This window comes from Sparus aurata, chromosome 13 (assembly GCF_900880675.1).
Source record: "Sparus aurata chromosome 13, fSpaAur1.1, whole genome shotgun sequence".
Classification (NCBI taxonomy): Eukaryota; Metazoa; Chordata; class Actinopteri; order Spariformes; family Sparidae; genus Sparus; species Sparus aurata.
In genome coordinates this window covers 28,383,546-28,405,273 of record NC_044199.1, presented here as the reverse complement: position 1 = coordinate 28,405,273, position 21,728 = coordinate 28,383,546, and the positions used below count along the sequence as shown (strand labels likewise).

The following is a 21,728-nucleotide window of genomic DNA, read 5'->3' as shown; positions in this document are numbered from 1 at the left end:
AGAGGACCATGCATCAAGCATTTGTTAGCCTTCTAAAGAAATCACATTACCCAAAATGAAACTCAATCACAAGCTCAGTTGAAGATTCAGATTTGAGAAGTGAGTCTACAAAAAGCTAGAAATGTACTAGTCAGCTCAAAAAATCTATTTAGCTGTCATCCTTTCCAGTGTTCAAAGCAGAGCCAAGAGACGCCATTCCATAACTTCCATTCATCCATCTCATACCTCAACCAGTAGGGCTCAACAAAGATAAGCCAAGACAGCCTACTACCCACCCACCAATACAGATTTACTGTGTACCCAGACAACAAGTAGCTACTCAAGAAACTCAAGGCAATGAGTCTAATTCTACATGAAATTGTAGAGTGAAGAGCCCCTATATCATTCATTTTCTGACCTGTTGAATTGTGTCATTTTCTCTTTGCTTTATGTGTGTTCTTTTGCTTACTATTCTCGTCATTTTAAAATGGGCAGGGGTCAGTTGGAACAAGGTGATGTCGTGTATTTGTCCCCAATCATAATTAAGAAACAGCTCAATCAATACGTGATGACAGTTGATGCATTGTTTGCTTGTGTTGCAGTCCTACAGTTTGGTTTGATCACAGTTGCTCAATTGTTGTTTCATTTCTTTTTATACGATTTTTTGTTATTACTATCTAAATGTAATACCTAACTTCTTTAAAAAAAACAATCAACTAAACATGTCTTAACTAATAACGGGTGTATTAGTCAACAATCAAAGCCGGTACTGTTCAAGTTGCTACAAAGACTGACCTTAAAGTAACTCAAGATAAGTAGTAGAAAAATAATGGATGTTTATCACCATGTTGGGGATTTAGGGTAGCAGATTTTAAACTGCTACAGACTCTAGCACTGGTGCATTTCTTCTGGCAGGAAACACTGTCCAACGGTTAAGTAACAGTTAAGCTGTTTTTACTGGCAGCCCTGCTCCACGGCTGTTGCTAGGTAACACTTGGTTTCATTCAGCTCATCTTATTAATGCTGGTCATCTGAGGTAATATTGTCAAGGATGTTGTTACATATTTGTATTTCACTGTGGGTACAAGCATGTCTTCCCGGGGTGCTCTGGTAGCCACCCCTTCCTCTGGGTAAACTGTGTCCCTGGGATGATTGAGTGGGGCTATAAAGATGACAGGGGATTGGACCAACAGTCGAGGATTTCTGTCTGATCTGACGGATAGATGGGTCAGGCAGATGCACACAGAGCTGGACCTAATTATAGCCTTTTATTGGGGAGCAGGGAGCGTCCCTAAACACAAGTGTTTATAGTAAATGGGTTGGTGGGGAGGGGTGGAAAAAGAACAGTTAAGTCCGTTTCGCTTGCCACCAAAATAACAAACACATTCAAAAGCGGCATTCAAATTGCTGGTCAGTGAGCTTCAGTGAGACGGGGCAGGGAATACCTTTGTGTCAGGAAAAGGTTCTGTGTGTGTCTGTGTGTACATTCCCATGCATGTGAGCTACTATTTACTAAACACTGGTGTCAAAGTATGACCAGCATTCTTGGGGGTGAAACAGTTCAGTCTAACAAGGGAGCAGGTAGAGGGAGTCATGTGCTGCAACCTGCTGCAGTGTTAAGTTGTTAAATCAACGTTGTTCGTTAGATAGGGCCTTGAGAGGCAACAACACAAGAGTTATTTTTTGGGCCAACACTGACTGTACAATAAGCTGGAAACATTTCCAGGATTCAATCCAATCGCTTACTTGTTCCTACTTGCTAGAAGCGGTGCCAAACGATATGGATCAGAACCGCCATCTGAATTTGAATTAGGCTTTGTGGGTTTTCAATACAAGGAGCCACATTTCAATTAATGCATATGCTGAAGCACAGCTGCATCTGCCACCCCCAAGCATGTGACTGTGTTGTATGTATGTAAACTTGTCTTATGTTCTCTTATTGCTTCAACTTTATTGGCACTTATCAGATGGAACCTCCCAAAAAAAAAAAACACAGTCAAGGATAAATTTACAATAATTTTGTCCTTGCAATGTTTGAGACGACTTTCAAATACATTTCAAAACCTAGTTTTAGTCAAAATGTATTGAGCCAACCTTTGCCACCAACCACTTCCTGAAGTGGCTGCACAGTCTGGGCTGATGTACTGCCATTGCATTTAAACACGAAGCACATGCAGGAAATGTACTACTACTATCGACTAGTGGCTTTTGGCATCACAAAACCTTTTGGAAGAAGAGGTGTTAGGGTTGCCTCAAAACTGCAGGATAGCACCACCTCCATTGTGTCTGTTGGGGGATTCAGCAGACAGACACCTCTGTCTCTCTCACACGCACACACATTCAGAAAAACTTGTAACACCATCTGTTCATGAGGCTCCAATAGGCCCTCCTGGACCTGGAATAAGCATTACTGACCTTTTAGGCATGTAACAGGTTCTCACAAACTAAATAAAAACATGCATCATTTGTTGACACTGCTGGAGTCCTTCCTTGCAGATTCTTTATGCAGGGTCCAAAAGGTTATCGTTAGTATTGTAGACACAGATTGTTAGGAAGGTATTCTGATATTTTCCTCAGGGAACAGCATTAAGTTGTACACTGAAATATGCCAAAACTTGGGGGTTTTACCTCAACTTGAAAGAGGTGTGCAAGCTTGATGGTGTGATGGTGACAACCAGGCAGTATTAGCCCATAATTCAATTAAACATCACTGACCAGACTGAGTGACTTTCATTGTATACTGCTTTAAGAACAATACAGAGATACGTCAGAGATTGATATAATCGCTCAACATACCACACACGAGTTGAACACAATTAAGACACTCCGTCTTCTGCTCTGTTGTTCAGACAAATGGTTAATAGAAGTAAATGTTGATCACTTTCCAGATAGAAAAAAAGAATATTGTCAGCTTTCTTCTCCTGGCTTCTGTCCAAGCAGGAGACCCGACCTCTTACCAAGCCTGCGGGCTAAATGGTTGATATAATGCCTTCCTGGCTTACATAATGAGCCCAAATTGCATTGTATGTGCTGGGTTAATGTTCAGCTCATAGACCTGTGTGTAAGATTACACATCAGGTGGTCATCTTAGTATGTCACATGCCTCCTTGAAATTGGACTACTGGATTTTATGAGTGGTATCTTTATCAATTTGACTGTTGGTTACTTGTGTTCAGCTTATGTTCATCATTGTATGTTTTGGTTGATACTACGTGATCTTGGAGTTTATCTTTTGTTTTGCAACCAGCACCAACTGATTTAGCCTTTGTAATCCAATACTTGCTGTTCTAAAACAACTTTGAATGAACAAATTTAACATTGCTCAAAAGGTAAATAATCCTGTTCATTTTTTGGCCAAATATGGGTGCAACAATTGTAAAAATACGATGATGTGTTGTTTTCAGATCTGCCCAGAGGAGATCTGCATAATTTGACACCAAGTTCACTGCTCCCTTTGTTTTAAACATAACAGAGAGAAAACAGAGTGAGGAAGAAGGGATAAAAACAGAGCACGAAAAACAGCTAAACCAACAGAGCTGTTTGATCAGCAACAACAAACAGAGTGAAATATCTTTGCTAAAGTAAGGAAAAGACAAAGAGCAGAAATACAGATAGGATTCGAAACAAGAGCTGAAGGGAAACAACAGAGACAAAAAACAAAAGCTGAAAGCAGCAGAAGAAAATAAGAATGAGAATACAGCTAATATTGAACATCTATGGAGGAAAAACAGAATTTAGCTCAGATAATAACACATAGAAAACAAAAATGCTATTTGAAAGAAAGAGGAGAGCAAAGGAGGAAGTATCACATCAGTGAGCTTGTGACAGTCACAGTGTTGACAGAAGAGAGAGTCATTCATAAAAGCAGCACATGACTTCATGACTGTTACATACTTGTACTGCTTTGACCTCGATTGTCTGAACCAAAAATGACTCAGATACTCACACACACATACACTTATTAATTTCCTTGTACAACCTGTTGATGATACAAGAAAAGCCCTTTCAAATTTTTTATTTAAAGCTACATTTCAAAAATGTCAAGTTGACAACAAGGTTTCAAGTGTTTCTAAAATGACTACTGACATCCTTAACAAAAGTTATCAGAGACAATTAAAACATGAACTCTTCGAACTAAAACTCCACCCAAACACACAGATGGCAAACAGTTGTTTCTTATTCAATAAAGAAAAAGAGAAGGCGTGGTTCACCACAAACCCATTATTCTTCATTATATAACATTCGCCCCAAACAGTAAAATCAATCTTTGTCATCACCACAGCGTCTGACGCTAAAAACTACAGCCTTGCTTCTTCAAATTACAAGTGCTGTCCAGCTGGAAACAGCCACAGGTTGCCAACACTTAGTTAGAAAACAAGGCTTAAAACAAACAACTCCAACATTGTTTTCAAACCTCCATTGACCAACACTACTATGTCCACTTGGATGCAAGCAAGCCTGGTTAAATATTACCGACTCCTACCTGGGCATCATTGCGCTTCTGCCAGTCTTTTCCCGGCCCTCTCCCTCTCTATTCCTCTCTCTTCTCTCCTCTCCTCTCTCAGCCAAAGAGGGTCTAAGAATAGCGGTGAACTAAATTCACACAACAACATGAGACTGTCAGGTGATCGCAGGAGCACTGTGTGAGCTGGACAGTACAGAGGCAGCAACAGCAGCGAGCCCGGGCTGCTGACTGCCAGAGCGAGCTGTGATAAGAGAGTGACAGTGGGGATTTGTTTGAGTGTCGTTTCTAATTCCCACTCTTTTTGTTCCTCTCTCCTTTTTGTTCCCTTTCCCCTTCTCGCCATCTTTCCTACTTCAATATATTTAAAAAAAAAAAACACATGCAGAAATGTGCTCTTGACAAAAGAAGTCTTTGAAGGAAGGGAAGGGAAACAAATCGCAAAAAAAAAGACTCTTAAAGTGGTATAAACATCTGGGAAGCTTTTTTTTTTTAATTCTTCTTTTAAAAATAATGGATGGTGGCAAGTTTGGTGAAGTCTGATGCAAAGTAAAAGTTAGCAGCAGGAAGAACTGAAATTTTGCTATTACCAATCTATAGTTCCTGAACTCGGACTGCGGTTAAGGTCGAAAGTTTTGCACTACATCATCAGAATTTTATGGAAGCTAGAAATAAAACCAACTGGAGTTGAAAGTTATAAAAAAAAAAAAAAAAAGTTGTCACGAGTCATTTCAGACCAGAATAGAAATGTGGCATTTTTCACTTCTTTGCCTTTATCAAGCAACGATACTAACAAGACAGGCTGGTTGCAAATGTTTTTCTCTCCAGTAACATATAATCGTTGGTCGAGACACATGCATGCATCTACGAATGGGCAATCTGGCCTAAAAATTATAATCATCTATTTAACTGCAATCATAATGAAAGATACCATCTGTATTCTATAGCCAGAGTTGAAAGAGTGTATGGAATTATCCATTTGACCATTAAATATCATCAAACACAAGAGCATTATCTGCCATGTTGCTCGCCATAACTTACATTGCATTGTTTACAAAATTTCCCAAGGAAGAGCCACTATCAGCAAATCCATCTAGTTGGCTACATCACTCTATTAGCTTGATCTGTTCGTTAATTATATTATATGAAGTTTGAAAAAACAAAAGTAAGAGAACATTAAATACAGTTAACTTTATTATTTGCCTGAAAAGCAGATTGTGGATGCCTTCCTGATCTGAAATTGTCAGTCCACCAAATTATGTCTCAGAGATATTTGAACATATAAATCATATTAATTGAATGTGTTCAGATGTAACGATCACCTCATCTGAAAACCTGGGAAAAAATAGCTTGAAAAAAATCAAGATATCAATATTTCAATATCCAATTATATTATCAAGTTGCCAAATGTAGCTGACTTAAACTGTTGGTGCAGCTATATTATTTATTTTGCCTTTATTTGATTTATTTCCCTGGAAAGCATGTGCATATTCATGTATCCATACGGAGACATAAGACGATTTAGGTTTGGGGGGATGCAAAGAATAAACTGAGGAGAGATACAGAAATAATTTAATCTGACAGTGAAACAAAGTCTGCAACAGCACAGCAAGGTATCTGCAGCTGCTCCTGGCCAATGTGTATACTGCTAAAGGTTACAGCAAAAACAAAATCAAGTTTCTTCGACTGCAGTCTGACATCAGCCAACTTACTGACCTCAAAGAGCCCTTACTCTCTCTCCACTGCCACTGCACATCTGTGCATGTGTGTGTGTGTGTATTAGTGTTTGTCAGTGACAGGGAGACGGTTACATAAATATCCCCTCGGTCCAAGCTGTGTGACGATCTTCCGGCTGTGTGTGACTGAGGTTTCTGTGAGGTCCAACAGCTTGTCCTCCGGCCACAACACAATATTGTTGAAGACATTTTTGTACCATTTCTGCTACAAGGCAACAGCAACACAAATACATGTTTGACTGTACACCAGTTATAGAAATTACTGCATTAAAAGAGTAAGAAACCAGTCATCTAGCAACCTCACTGACCTGCTTTTGTGCGTTATCTGCATTGTGACATTTAACTTGCAAAGTCTTGTGCCAGCTTAAGGAGGTTAGTATTTTACTGCTGGCCCTGGTGTTGTCAACCACTGTAGGTGGTTTGAGTCAGATAGGTTATACAATATAGATATCAAACAGATATTCGACACACAGCATAAAGGGGAAACATATGGCAGAAGTCCGAAATAAGAACTAAAACCACTGAACAGAAAACTTGCATGTATGATATCTAAAAAATCCACACCAAGAACAATCTAGATTAAGCAAGGCTAGTTTTTGATAAGGACAGTCAGCTCTGTTGGTGACGACTGCTGAGGTAATGAAAACTTGTCATGAAAACAGAGCAAAACAATACTACCAAACTGATATCTCAACACTCTTTAACTGATTGCAAGTGCGGTCCTAGTTAAATGTCTCAGATCAGTCCCTGCACTCGCAGAAACTGCTTGCTGTATCACAAGTTCTTGCACTCGTAACTGCAAGCTGAAGCTCTTTCATGCTACTTTCCCATGATGGAAGTGCATTACTACAACAGATATGCATCACTGGTGCAACACAGAGGAATGATAATCACATCTAATCTTTCAGATACCTCTAGTCTCATGGGGGCACATTTTGCACGTATTTTTCAGAAAAGCATAGATGTGATAATGCTTCCCAAATTCAGATTCCATGTCAAATCTGAAACCTTCCATGTAGAGACTGGGCAGCACTCATTTGCTGCTTGAGAGGCCATGTCATTATTTCAACAGGGTGAAACACAATAGGCTATAGCATGTACTAGACAATGTAACTGAGCAGAGCTGCCCAAACTGTGTCTCACTGGTCAGAGTTGGCCAACCATAAGAGTCGATTTGGCCATAAAGTTGATTTTGCCAAAAATATATAAAAACCTATAAAGTGAACTAGAGTTTAGTACTATTTTGAATCTTGATCATACAATGCAGCCAGTAAATTGCTTTCAGCCCGTGGCCCACTGTTAAGTTTCAGTTTTGGCCCTCGAAAGTAAATGTTTGGGCACCCCTGTAATAGTGGATGCCATCTTTCATCGCCAGTGACTGATAGCCCTCGACTTCTGAGCCCTGTACCATCGTAACATCATGATTTAAAGCCCCCAACTAGAGACCACAACAAAGTAGTGTGTCCCTCAGAGTTGCAATACGGCAGGAGTTAGTTGGTGTTTGAGACATGAGGGAGAGAAAATTACGTTAAGTTTCGTGCTGCTCAATGCACTTACATTACCATGTCCCAGTTATTATTTTCTTTTTAAACCTGCCCAGTTTGCAAATTGATGCTCTCTAACATTGCTCGCAGCAGTGTCTCTTTTCCACAGGCCACTGGTAAAAAAAATTTCTCTCCATCGTGCTGCTGTTATTTCACTTTTCTTAAGTTTAGCTCCCTCAGTATAGTTAGACAGTTAACTTTGTTTCAAGCTTTAGAGGGGCTTTTTGTGGTGGGGGCAGCACTCTTGAATTGTAGGTTGCCATCAGAGGGAAAGCAGGAAACAGTGGTGACAATAGTGGTGTGCTAATGAAAAACTACTGATGTCAACAATGTTTTATTATGAACACCGTCATATGCCAATTTGGTAGACATCGCCCAACCCTAGTACTTACCACTTTTCACACTAACACAAGTGCTCCACTTCCTTGTAGAAACCATTGCTTTTGCTCTGACTTAGGTCTTTTAAAACAGCAACTGCCTCGAGGCACTGGCCCATGTGACCTGAAAGCACCTGACTACCTGCATACCTGCTGGTTTCTCTGCTGGTTACGTTGCATTCAAGACTTCAGCATTCCAGCAATCACATGATTCTAAATATGAGAAGATGCTGAAATGCCCAAAGGCTACTGCACTCACAGCTACAAAAGAGTCAAACATGAATTGGAGTACTGAGGGGACTCATATGGCCAGAGGCTGATATCAGCTGGAATCAAGCTGTAGATTTTAAGACACAAAAAGGAGCCCAAGATGTATACAACAGATCAAAACAAAACTAGAGATGCTGGTAAATAAAAAAGAAACAGGGACTGTTTGTTTCTAAAAATACCCCAAAGTTACATTAACGCTATAGACAGGAAATCAAATATGTAGAGTAACTCTTATCAGTATATTTATGTGGATGTGGAAATTATTTTGCTGTTATTTCCTGCAGTGTCCTTAACAAGTCCTAAAAAACAAGCTATGCTTGCATATAATGCGTTTGCCCCAACACTATGTGTCTTAACTAATGACCGTGTGTACACTTTGGCTCACTCCTGTGTCACCACACTTCTGAATAAGCAGCACATGACAGAAACTGGGTGATGAGAGTATGACTATGTCTCACAAAGAATCACAAGAACATAACATCAAGCTGAACTGGAGTGGTTACAGATATGTAGAAATTAAGATCTGTGGTCCGTTTACTTTCAAGGTGAAAAGCAGATTTGCAATAATGTGACAAGCATTACACAGGCAGATTAAACTTTTCTTTCCTCTTTGCACCATTTAGTAATCAAAAGTGACAGAAAGAGTCACATGATAGACATGATTAATTGCTCAGCCATAACGCAAACTGATTATACTGTCAGTCAGCACATCCTGCCTCTCTGTCAAACCACCTCCCCCATCTTCATCATTTCACTCTTTTTCCCTCTTTCTCATCTAGAGGCTGAAAGTAGGCTAATTAGGCGATGTGACTTTTTGGTTTGACTTTCAGGATCCCGGCAGACAAACTAATCAGGCTGCTTGTTATCTGTGGACGTTCAATGCCACGTCATTTTGTCTGCTACCATGTGCTGATAAGGGTTTGTGATTTACTAAAGGTTGCATGCTAGAAGTTTGTCAATTTTTACGAGCAGGCCATGTTCCTTCTGATGAAAGTTGTCATGCAAACCACGTTACCATATTCCAACAACATATTTTTAAATGGGTAATCCTAATGAAAACAAATACATGGGCCGGTATATAAATGTTGGGGCAAAAGATGGGATCAAATTAGGACTACTGTATACTCTGGAATGAATCCATCACTTGCAGAGTAACTTGGCCTTCAGAGTATGGGATGTTTAGCACTGCATTTTTACACTTCTTGTGTGTCCTTGTATCATGTAACAGGATTAGCTGTGAAACTGATGATCAACAACAAACACTTAATGATTATTGTGATTCTGAGAATTGTGAAAACTGTGTGAGGTCATCAATACATGCTTGGAAAGTTCCTCTTTTTTTTTTTCTTACAAACTTGTCATGTGATGGTATGATCATTTGTCAGTTTATCATGATCTAAAAAGGCTTAACAAATAGGACTGGGCAATATATCAACATACTGATCTTGTGATATGAGTCATATTTCGTGGTGGGTTTATCTGGTTTTAAAGGCTGCATTGCAGTAAAATATAGAGTAAAATGTTATGCCCTCAATGTTGTGTCAATTTTACTCTGTGGTATGGAATGTCAATCATTTAAAAAAAAAGTTTTTTAAACGTAACAGACTGTTCTACCACTTGTCTTCCCCTACCCTCATTACATCCACATTACTGATGATTATTTATAAAAAAAAATAATCATTCTGAAAGCCGATTTTGCCAAGCCTCACCACCAGCCAACAACCCGAGAGGAGTTCAATAGCATGTATTACAGTGTCAGCACTTTGAATTAACTGATGTCCTCCCAAAGTAAAAGGACACACTGGCCTGAATAGATGTTAAGCTGACATAGTAGCACTCACCAAAATGCTCCTGGGCGTGTGTGTGCAACTTTTAAGTAAAACTATATCTTTACCATGACTACCCTGCAGTTCTGAGAAGCCGGAGTGTGGCCACTTAAAATAGCTATGATAGGAACCTGATGACAGCCGCTGTCTTTACAGAACCCTGGCAGGACTTCTGCACGCGCACACACACACACGCGCTCACACACAGGAAAAGAAAAATCAGCCCTGTAATCCAAAGCTTTATGTACATGAACCCATTGCGCTGACATGCTTTAAAATGCACAAGAAGCAAAACTATCTCACTAGTGTGAGGCCACCAGGCACACAAACTCCACTTAGACAACTCATAGCTTTATGCCAGCGACTGAGAATGCAGCCATGTGATCGGCCAACAAACTTGACAGCCTGAGATTGATGAAAGCCTCACATGACACACAGAGTTATGAAAGTACACATTGGAGGAAGGACGCCATGCCAGTCAGGAACCTGAGAAACTACTTCGCCTGTAAACTGCCAAGGAAAGAGTATCACTATAAATACATCTAATGTCATGTTTAATTTTGTTGTGCGAAATGCAACGTCATGCATTTTCATATCAGGAGGAGATATGTTCCAACCATAGGTGAGATGCATACCCATTTAATATGACTTACTAAGTCAAGATTTTATTTTAGATTTGCCCACAAGGTTTCAACAAGGTGTATCAATATCACCTTATTTGTATAAAAAACAAGAAAAATTACTACTCAAACAACACTTTTCTCCCCTTTAAAAAACATCTGATTTGGGTTTTGAGGCCTTCCAAAGTGAGCCTGTAAAAACAAGAAGTCTTCCCACACCCTTCCCATCATTTCTCTTGCTAACACACAGTCCCTTCTTTCATATTGCAGCACAAGCACAGCTATATTGAGTTGTATGGCCCAGGTCAAGAGGGAAGTTCCCTCAGCAGGCGGCAGTGGCAGGGGACAGCCAGGACAAGCAGTCTGGCTGTGGGTGGGGAGGACAAAGCTACTGGCTGTCGATCAGGCCTCTGACTGACTGCAGGATGAGCCAGGAGCTCTCAGTGTAATGTACAGTATGCTGCCCCTTGTCAGGTGCTGCAGCCAGGGGAACAGGAGAGGCTTTTTAGGCTGTGCTCCCAGGGTCAGCCAACCTGCTGCACTCTGTGGTATTCTGGACAACACAGTGATGTGCTGTGACAGAGACTGAGATTTACAGAGCTTTGGGTGATGCATTATGCAGACCAACAACCTTTTAGAAAACGTTTTATTCATCAACTACAAGACCATTTAAAAACGTTCATTCTTAGCAGAAGATCATCATCGTCACATTCTAGCTCTGTCAGACGTCTCCAGTCATACCTCATCCACGCCTCTGTCCATCCTCTGAAGTTTGCCTGCTCATTTCCTGAATACCCAAACTCTTCCCTCTGTTTCGTATTAATTTCACATCACCCACCAATAAGGGCCTTCATAGAAATCTGTATTCAATCTTCTACTTTTACACATTTAAGCAGATGTTTGAAAACAAACCTTCTCATTCACCAATTTTCTCTCACCCAGAACCCCAGACAACTTATATGATTTATTCTAACCCATCTATTCCTGCTTCCAGCCAAGTTTCCTCTCCATCCATCTCTCCTTCTCCTTTGCCTTTGTCTTCTCAGAGTTCTGCCCTCTCCAGAGCAATTCATGCCTGATGAATGGGGAACTCATGCCAGAGGTATGAAGAGCACAGCTGACCACATAGTTAACAGAAATGCCTGCTGTCTGCCTGTTTGCTCTAGGATTGAAGCCAGTCAGCCAAACCCTCACACACACACACACACACACACACACACACACACAAATCCACATCATTTATATCACTGTGCGCAGAGCACAGCCATGGAACGTGCGTTGGCACAGACATGGGCCAAAGTGCAAGCAGCACCACAAGGAGGTGAGCTTTCTGGTCCACTGGTAAATATATCCACCATGGGTGATGAGCCCAGAGAAACATTTTCCTATGCAAGTTAATCTAAAACTAAAAAGGGCACTTTCCCCTTGGTGGCAGACCTGACCCTGACCCAGAATGTGTGTAGGAACATACACAGGGAAACTGCACATCAACTGAGGGAGTATAGAGTATCCTACCAAGTCAGGTTGAATTTTGCCCTAGTACTAATGCCACTTACAGTAACATTACTTGTGATGCTGTATTTACCTTTGGAACAAAATAAAAAAAAACTTTTAGACAATTCTTCACATAATCTACATTCATTACATTTACTGGTATGTACCAAACAAACATGTTTTCTTACATGTGGAGCACAAGCTTTCTATATATTATAAATATTTAATGTCAATCATTTCTAGCCATCTGCCTGCCTTAATGGGTGTAAGACATGTGCAACCTGTATGTTGTTAAGTACCACAAGTAGGCATGCACAATATAGACTTTTGTCAGACAATACAGAGCAGCAGTTTAAAACCCGTAGTTTATGCACACTTGAAAGTAAGGGGAAAAAAATACATTATAAAATGACACTACTCAAAATGATTTAGGATATTGGGATATGTTAGTTTTTCACTTGATTGTTTATTCTGCGACAGATCTGAGTTTTTATTTTGTGTTTTGTGAGTATTTCAGGTCCCCAAAAATAGTGTGACACATTTCACTTGACTTTAACGCATATCCATGCACATACACGGATGCACCGATACCACAATATCCATAACTAATTTTGTGTAGCATATAATCAGATCTTGCTATGTCGCATATGCGTCACTGGTGTAAACTTGATATATACTGTGGTACTGATGTAGTTTGTACAAGGCATCACTGATGTAGTTTGTACAAGGCATCACTGCTGTAAACAAGTAGTACGATGATAGTTAAACATCTTTTTGTAGATTTGTAGTCCAGGGCATCTCTACAGCACTACTGTACGTTATCATAACGCTGTTGTCACACATTTTAACTTTATCATAAGACTGCAGCTCTAGTATATGTTTTCTATGTATGTACAATGTAAATAATTTCTGTCCGTCTGCCTAATGGGTGTAAAACATGTGCAACCAGTGCATTAAGTACGATAATAAGGGGTGCCCGATATGGGCTTCATAATTTTGAGTATAATCAGATAATACCATGTTGCATATGCAGCACTGATATACAGTGTTTGTACAAGGCATCACTGGGGAAAACATGACATCATGGTATTTAAACATCCCTATTTGCGGCTTTGAAAACAGACGATTTCAGGTGCCTCGCTAGACTACAGCCCATCTACTGGGGCTTAAGCCTGGTTTGTCGTGGATCTGTCTGTCATCAGTGGCCAACTGAAGTGATCGCATGTGCTCCACCACAGAGCACACTGTGTCCTCAGCTGCTGTCTGACGGCTGTGGCGATGAGTATTGTGCCGTCACATGAAGCCAAGGAAGCCAGCTGTAGCGTAACAAGTTATATTGGTGGTACAGACAAAAAGACACCGACTGTGCTGTCACGGCTGCCCTGTTGTTTTCTTCCTACCACGCAGGCTTTGCTGCCGTTACCACAGAAACACAAAGGGGGACACGAGGAAGACAAAAGGAGAAAGCAGGACACAACTTCTGAACGATTATACCGACAAATCACTTCAGGTGGAAAGGAAGCCTTCATTCTCAACTTATTATCACTCATTATCAACAGCAGGCGAGCTGTAATACTTATGTAAACGAGCAGAAAAAAAAGTGCTGTTGGCTGATGAGGCGAGCCGAGTCCCAACGGGAGACAGCGCGTGCAGCAGCCGCGCTATCGTCTGGCAGCTAGCATTAGCATGTTGGCTAACCTCGCCAACAGGCAGAAAACACGTACCGCACGTCTCACCGTGCTTTGATAGACCAGCTTCAAATAGACTAAAACTGCACAGCTGGGACTTCTGAAGCGCAAGAATACACAGCGAAACTCTGCCACGTTCACAGAGGCCGCGGAGAAAGTCACAGCATACACACGTAAAGCGTTACACACAAACCCGAAACACACACACACTCAACAGAAAGCAGCTACCTGAAAGCTGGGTCCTCTTTGCTGCACCTCGGGGGCGGCGACGAAAACGCATTTCTCTTGTTGAAAAGTTTCTGGAAGAGAGTCGGAGGCATTTTGTACCAAAATAAAGTCGGTACAGAAGGTCTCTCTTCTTTTCAAATCCAAGAGCAATTCTTGTTCCTTGTAACTGTCTCCATGGGTGTCACAGTCATATGACAGGCATTAGTCACGGGAGCTGCTTGGTAACCCACTACATTTTTCTGATTGGCTGACCGGCTGCTGCTGCTACTACAAAATACCTGATTGGCTGGTATTTTTGGCCCGGTACCACGTGGTCAGTGGATTCGCCGTGTTGATGTTTTGTCGCGAATCGTGGCAGCATGAAATGTATTCACTGAAATCATACAAGTGCGACTGCTGAGCTGCTTTAAGGACACGGTCAAAGATCACTGGAAGACTCACATGAGAAAACAGTCAAGTGCAAACAGCCAGAATATGCTAAACAAACACAGAGGGAACACCCAACAACAATTGTTTATTTATATATTTATTGTACATTTATTTATTTTGGACACTTCTTCTAACAAAAATGTGTTATATTTTACAGGAAGACAAGACACAATCACAGATAAAGAAACCACAGACACCTTAACTAACTTATATTTTTGACCCCACAATTAAGCGCTTAAATCAGTCTCTTATTGAATAAAAAGCACAAAGACAGAAACACAAACAACACATATTTCATGTATAAAATGAAAAAAGAAAAATGACTGAAAAGACAATACAAGATGGCTATTTTTATAAAATACAGGTCTGACATCTAGTGGTCATTTTGCACCAGACACTTGTTAGATAACATTTATGCAAATTGACAAAAGGAAATCCAGAAGAGAACATTGAGAAGTGCTATTTCATTAAAATGTTTTTAAAGAGACCACTTACGCTGCAAGGAACGGGCATCACAGTTTTTACAGTAGGCCATGAAATAATAAGGGCCTGGTTTAGGTAATTCAAAGTCAAAGGTCACTGTGTTTGCTCACGAACATGGCAGGGTGTGGCATCCTCGTGAATTATTGCCTTCTAATAACACTTGCATATTTCCTTTGACATTTGTTTATATTTAGATACTCATACACTAATAACGCTTGTCTCAGAGGATATCTCACGTGCAGACCTCTTTAAGCTAGATTTCTTGAAAAAGCCCAAATCTTTTGATACAATATTTTGGCTTTAGATGTCACATCATGTGCTTTGCAGCTGTGAGAGGAAACGAAGAAAAACTTTTGAGTTTGACACACCTTTCTCTCATACTCTGAAAGAACACATCCCTGTCACTGTCGTCGATGAAATCAAAGAACTCAGCGTGCTTCGGATTACTTTCAGAAGGACTTTTCAGTTGTAACGCCTCTTCCTTGTGGTTGATCTCACCTGCTCTGGATGCGTCTGCGTCAGGCTTCTTCTGCTCTGCTTGGCTGGATGTTTGGCCAGGCTCACCGGTGTTGTGAATGGCTAATTTTGCGGCTGGGATGTGTTTTGCTTCTATTGTCTCGACAACCATTGGGCTTTTGAACCAAACCCTTTTCTTGCACAGAATGGGCCTTCTGTTGGTGAGCTGGAGAGAAAGAATCCCTCTTAATTAACCAAAATAAATTGTACACATCATATTTTATAGTAGATGAAATATAAAGCTTTCTTACTTTTGGTGTGGTTTTACACTTAAAGGCTTTGTCTACAGATTGAGCAATAAAAACACAAAATTACTGATTATGAATTGTGCAATAAAACTGCATGAAAACAGATGATTCACACTAAGATTACTGTTTGGTTCATTATGAGATAATGAACCAAACAGTTCAACAGATAGTCAAACAGATATACAGTTTAATTAAGATAAACATCTAAATTATTGAGTCTTCACCTGATTTAAATGAGTCTGTGAGCGTTTTGGTCTCAGCTTCAGGTCTTCTGTGCTCAAAGAGAAAAGACAGTGATTCTGTTCATATAGATGTTGAGCATGTTTTGTCTCTTCTCTCCCCCGCTGCATGTTAAGTAACATTCTTCAAAGAAATTCAACTGACAAACTCACTTGATCTCACAGTCTTTCTCAGCAAGAATAGCAGAGGCATCTGCGAACAGAGGTTTGGATCATATCAGACAATTGCTGACACTCAGACATCAAATTATATCATACACAGATTTTCTGTTCTATTAAATATCTTAAAATCGGATTTAAATCATTTTGAAAGGTCAAAGCATCACAAAACCAACTCAAAATATGCTTTAAATAAAGTACGCTTTTGAATTCTTATTGGATTATTCTATAATGCATATTTCACCATAAGATACATGCGGTATGAAAACTGATGGTTATCACACTGTTTACAGTTTCTTATTCATGGTATTGAAATCTTATTCATCAGAGTTATTAAAATTAAAATATGTATTTCAAGTCTATGTCAAGTATATTGTTGATCAGGAGATATTAGTGACGAAAAAACATAATAAAAACCTGGTAAAATCACTAATAATATCAATGACACTGTGAACCCATGATATTTTCTGAGATGGTTATTGTACTGTGTAAATCTCATACCCTTATCAAATGCAAATAAAGGTTTTAAATTGTATTAAAAAGACAAATCTAATCAATGAATATCGATGAATTAAAAAATGAGTCCCATCTAAGGTTAACTTAAAAGTAGTTTAACTCAAGTAACTATCAGACTGTACTAACTTTTATTTTCATTTTTTTTTAGGGTTCCTATTGTCATCTGGCCGGGGACTACAGCAGGATATCAGCTAAAGCTGCCCCTTTTTACTGTTGTTGATGCAGTTAATTAATTGGGATTGTCTTCGATATAATAAACTAATAAACTAAAAAAAAAACTAAAAAGTAAATTTCATCAGGCACCTAGATTGATTAGCTTTTTTTTTCTTCTTTTTTTTACAAGACATGTGTAGGACCTTCTCAAACCATTACCAATAATTGTAGAGAGGTTGGGGGGATGATACATGTGGATGCTCTCGGCATGGCTCAGATCCAGCAAGGTGGAGTTTTTTATGTGAAGATGGAGACCCAGCGCCTCTTCCTCAAAGGGAAAAGTCAATGTTTCAACTATGCAGAGAAAGGGGAGATACAAATTGAACGGAATAACATCATATTATGGTTGTGGATTTACAGAAAGTGCACGCACAAACCATAGGTCTCCCTCCTGAAGATCTCTGGGGAAGGCAGACTGCTGGAGGCTGAAGAGGCAGAGGAATCTTCCTCCTCATCATCATCGGAGCTGAAAGCTGTGTCCGACTCCACGCTGGAAGAAGTCAGAGTCAATTCAGAGTTTTGCTTGTCTTCTTTAACTTGCCTTTCACCTCCTTTAAGAGCCTCTGCATCAGGAGTCATCTGAACGGCTTGGTGTCCTGCTGGTGACACTCGGCGGCCAGATTTCTTATTAGCCGGTGCGGCAGGCGAGACGGCCTTGCCTCTGGGGTTTTCAGTAAATGCAGGGCTGCTCAAGCTTGGCGCAGATTTGTAGTGGACCGGCTGGAAAGGATAAGCGTGGAATATGAGGGAGAAGAGAGCAAGAAAAAGTTTGAGAAACCTCAGCAAACTACTTGAAATCCAACTCCCAGTAAGACGAGATGAACAAGTACTAAGACAGTGATGTGGCCGAATTGAGTGTTCATTACTGTTGGAGCTACATTATGGCTACTTTCCCCTCATACTCAGCCTTTTATTCATCATTCCCATAGAGGAAAACTGGTATATTCCTGTCAATATTATTAGTATGACGAGAATAGATATCATAGTGTAGTAGGTTATCTGTACTTGTGAATATCTTTTCACTAATCAGAATACCCACCAACACTGGGTTGGTTGATGTGACAGTCAGGACACTGATCTCCTCCACCTCAGGTACTACTGGGAGTGCTTCATAATGCTTCTTGGGCAGATGTCTCCTGCGCTCTGTAAGGTTTTCAATTGTCAGTGATTATCGACTCAACTTTGTGCTGATGGCAAGTTGGTAAAGTTTGCTGTCCAGAAAAAAGTTTGCGATAAAAAAAAGAGTTTTTGGATGCTGCGCTTGTTAAATCGAAGACTGGCTTCACACTGTTGGCTGTTTTTATCGGCTAGGATTTCCCTGATAGCTAATATCTCCGAATATCAGTCAAGTTCATGCCCCCAGTTCAAATGGGATACTCAGTGCATAAAGCATTTAGCTTAGCAGCTACAGTGAAGCTTTAGCTTTTAAAACGGTGTAAATAAGGTCTTTTTGAGTCAGTAGGGGGTCTCCAAGCTTCCAGAGACTTAGACTATGACAAACAAGCTGCATGGAATTTTAATGTCAATTTCTGGCGTTTTTTATTTCTTATTTTTATTTTTTAAGTCAAGTACAGCACAACTGATGTTTCTTTTTTGGGTGAACTTTTCCTTTAATATTTATGAGCTATATCCAACCTAAAGCACTGCCTTATCTATAATGACGTTAATGTAAACAGATCTAAGGCGAAACATTAAGTGAATTCTGACAAAAAGCTGTTGATCAATTCTTTAACTGCAATCAAATTCCTGTATTTCAAAGAGAGGCTCAAACTAATTAGAGCTTAACATAGAATGCAATTCAGGGTCTAACTACCTTTAATGGAGACATACATCACTCAATGAATGCTAAAGCTGCTGTGTGTTTGTTTCTTACTGTCATTTCTGCTCAGTTTTGTTTTCAAGGGAGTATCTTGTTTTTTAGGTGGTAGTCCACTTTCACGTCTGACACACTTAAGTCGACCCATTTCCGAATTAAACTTCAGGTTAGCCAAAAAACCCCCCCAAAAAAACAGACGCTTTTAACTAAATGTATAATATCATTTGGTAAACACGGAGAGATAAACGCTTAAAATCAGACCGGATGCTAAAAAAAAAAAAGCACACTTTTCCTGTCCTTTCTCTGTGCGCTGCTTAGCAACCGAGCACACCTGCAGTCAATCCACCAATCAGCGGCTGCTACGCTATGTTTTGTTTTATTTTGAAAGTCCACAGCGGAGGACTTTCAAAATAAACCACCGGCATGCCTTGCTGCTTCTGGAGTTTTGACAGCGAATAACATGATAGACTTTATATGAAGAGTGCCGACTGCCCTCTAGTGATCACAACTAGTAATTACAACAATAAAAACTTCAAAATAAATGTTTAAGGATCAAAAATAGCCTACAACTCAAAATCAAATAAATAAAACACGCACAGAGAGGATGAGGAACAGTTTTCATTCCATGCGGCAATCAGAGCCCATATTTATTGTATTTGTTATATTTATTATATTCTATTGTGTTTTATTTTACTTACACTGCATTACATTTTTATTTTTACTTAAATTGAGCACAGAAGTACAGTACATGTCACAAAAACATTTCACTGTGCATCCTGTTTGAGTTTGTGACAAATAAAACCTTTGAATCTTGAATCTTGAAATCACATGCAATACAAATGACAACACTAATATCAGATCTTAAATACATATATTCATAACATATGTATTAACTTTCTGGTCTGCATTGCATTGGCCCGGGTTTCTAATTTGATGTACTTTACATGAGTATTCACATCTAATGCTACTTTTTTATTACTCTACTACACTAAATTACACTACACTACATTTATTTTACCCTTTGAATTTCCTTTCAGTTTAAAATGATAATGAGATACATGGGACACATTCCCTAAAATACATTACGTTGTTAAAGAATAAACTAGTGGTTTCCAACTTTTTTGGCATGTGGCCCTACACAAAAGAATCCAGTTGGGGCCTGTTGTCAAGTTTTATATGTCTACATGTTGTTAGCACGTCCACTGAAGAATTACTTCACATTTATACCTCTCAGATGTTTTTTGGAGCCTGAAGAGTTAAAGGCAAGAATGGAGAACTGTGCTGATTAAAAAAAGATATTTGACTTTGAGACTTTGCTTTTTCTTCTTTAATGCATTTATCATCTCATGGTCAGACTTCTCTTGTCCCCCTTTAACATCCAGGTTGGGAACCAATAGATCAAACCACCTAACTGTATATAAAGTAGTTAAAACTAGCTCGAGGGGTCTAAATCAAATATAGAATCACAGAAATCATTTAGGAAACTAATGCAATATTTGCTGATATCACAAAGTCTGCAACGGTATGATTTTGATTTGATTCAGAGGCCTGTGATTGATATCATCTGCTACAGTCACTTACAGAAGCAACTGCTGGGCCTTTCTTTTCAGTTTGTGGTCATAAAAAGAAAAATCTCTCAAAAATGTCCACTGTGCTGATTTATTCCTGAGAGGGGAGGCAATATCCTCATGATCTCGTGGCCTTTCTGCATGCCATCATCTGCCTGATGCTGGCACTGTCTGAATGTTTACAAAGGAGGTGCACTTGGACAGAGTAGGTGACACAGATGTGTCAGGGGAATTTCAAAATAAAGCCGTGATGATGATATGGATTGATGTTTTCACTTTGCACTGATCGCGTTGGATTGTTGATCACTGAATAGATATGTCAATTGATGGATCTTTATGCCTGTAATATAATTAGTTCCTCCCAAAATGTTATTTATGAAATATATAACAACATGTCAGTTATTTTAAAATAAAAGAGCATTTTCACTATTGATACTTTAACTTCATATAGTTATTACTTCTGTACTTTAACTTTTAACCAAGTACTTTTACATTACATTATTGGTACTTTTACTTAAAGGAGACATATTAAGCACCTTTTCGGATTCATAATGAATGTAATGCTAGAAAAAACACATCGATTAACTCATACTGACAAGCGCTGAAGCACTGAATCCCCCCTGTCTGGAATGCTCTGTTTTAACCCATTGTCCCCTCACAAGGTACCCAGTCCCCCCTGATTGGTCAGCTCACACACGCCTGAGCAGCCACTGCTACCAACAACAGAGCAGCTGTGTTAATCAGTTCACACATGCAGAACTAGCAACTTAAAATAATGTGTGACTGAGTGTTTTAGTGTGACATGATATCACAAAGTCACAGAATTGAAATTGAGACTATGGACGAGGCATTTCATGAGCAGTGTTTTCTGTGGGAGAGAAGAGCTTCTGTTGGTGCAGACTTTGACCTTTTAAACATCTTTTAAACATCTTCTCTTTACATGCACAAGAACATATGTAACATATGAAGGAAAGGAAATGCGTAATCGGGCCCCTTAAAGCAAATGATCTTTCAAAAAGCAGTCCAACTTGTGGTTCATACTGCTCTCAAGATAGATGTAGTACTTCATGGGAAACCTTTCAGAATAAAACTTGCATGCAAACAGGATTTAATACACTATGAAAAAAACAAGACACCAAATTAAAATCATTCCAGAATATCTTTTATTTCATTGCCCGTGTCCTATTCCCCACCCTCCCGCGTCCCTATTGCTGCACTCAATCATTACAAGGATATGGTGCTGATTCCATTTTACAGCAGAATAGATAAATAAATAAGTACAATTCATCTCACTACACGCAAAAAGAGAGAAAAAAA

The 21,728-nt window shown here is 39.6% G+C and overlaps 2 protein-coding genes across 5 annotated transcripts in view; both read right to left on the bottom strand.

Moving 5' to 3' along the window:
- Positions 1–14,431, bottom strand: part of fnip1 (folliculin interacting protein 1) — a 43,154-nt gene extending 28,723 nt beyond the window's left edge. For 2 of the 3 annotated variants that reach the window (XM_030438068.1, XM_030438070.1), the window contains exon 1: positions 14,225–14,431. In XM_030438068.1, the coding sequence (XP_030293928.1) occupies positions 14,225–14,316 (92 nt within the window). In that variant the 5' untranslated portion in view covers positions 14,317–14,431. Of the gene's footprint in view, positions 1–4,462; positions 4,697–14,224 lie in introns of those variants that run through there. The other variant, XM_030438069.1, reaches the window with a different exon arrangement.
- Positions 14,432–14,734: 303 nt separating this feature from the next.
- On the bottom strand, positions 14,735–19,128 carry LOC115593713 (meiosis-specific kinetochore protein). Of its 2 annotated transcripts, XM_030437310.1 has the most exons (8): positions 18,901–19,128; positions 18,067–18,170; positions 17,405–17,747; positions 17,187–17,321; positions 16,293–16,332; positions 16,125–16,171; positions 15,904–15,935; positions 14,735–15,818 (listed from the first exon to the last, which is right to left on the bottom strand). In XM_030437310.1, the coding sequence occupies exons 1-8, from the start codon at positions 18,989–18,991 to the stop codon at positions 15,444–15,446; spliced, it is 1,167 nt and encodes a 388-aa protein (XP_030293170.1). In that variant the 5' UTR covers positions 18,992–19,128; the 3' UTR covers positions 14,735–15,443. The 2 variants fall into 2 exon arrangements, with proteins under 2 accessions (XP_030293170.1, XP_030293171.1); XM_030437311.1 differs by lacking the exon at positions 18,067–18,170 and having other exon boundaries at positions 18,901–19,040.
- Positions 19,129–21,728: the final 2,600 nt, after the last annotated feature.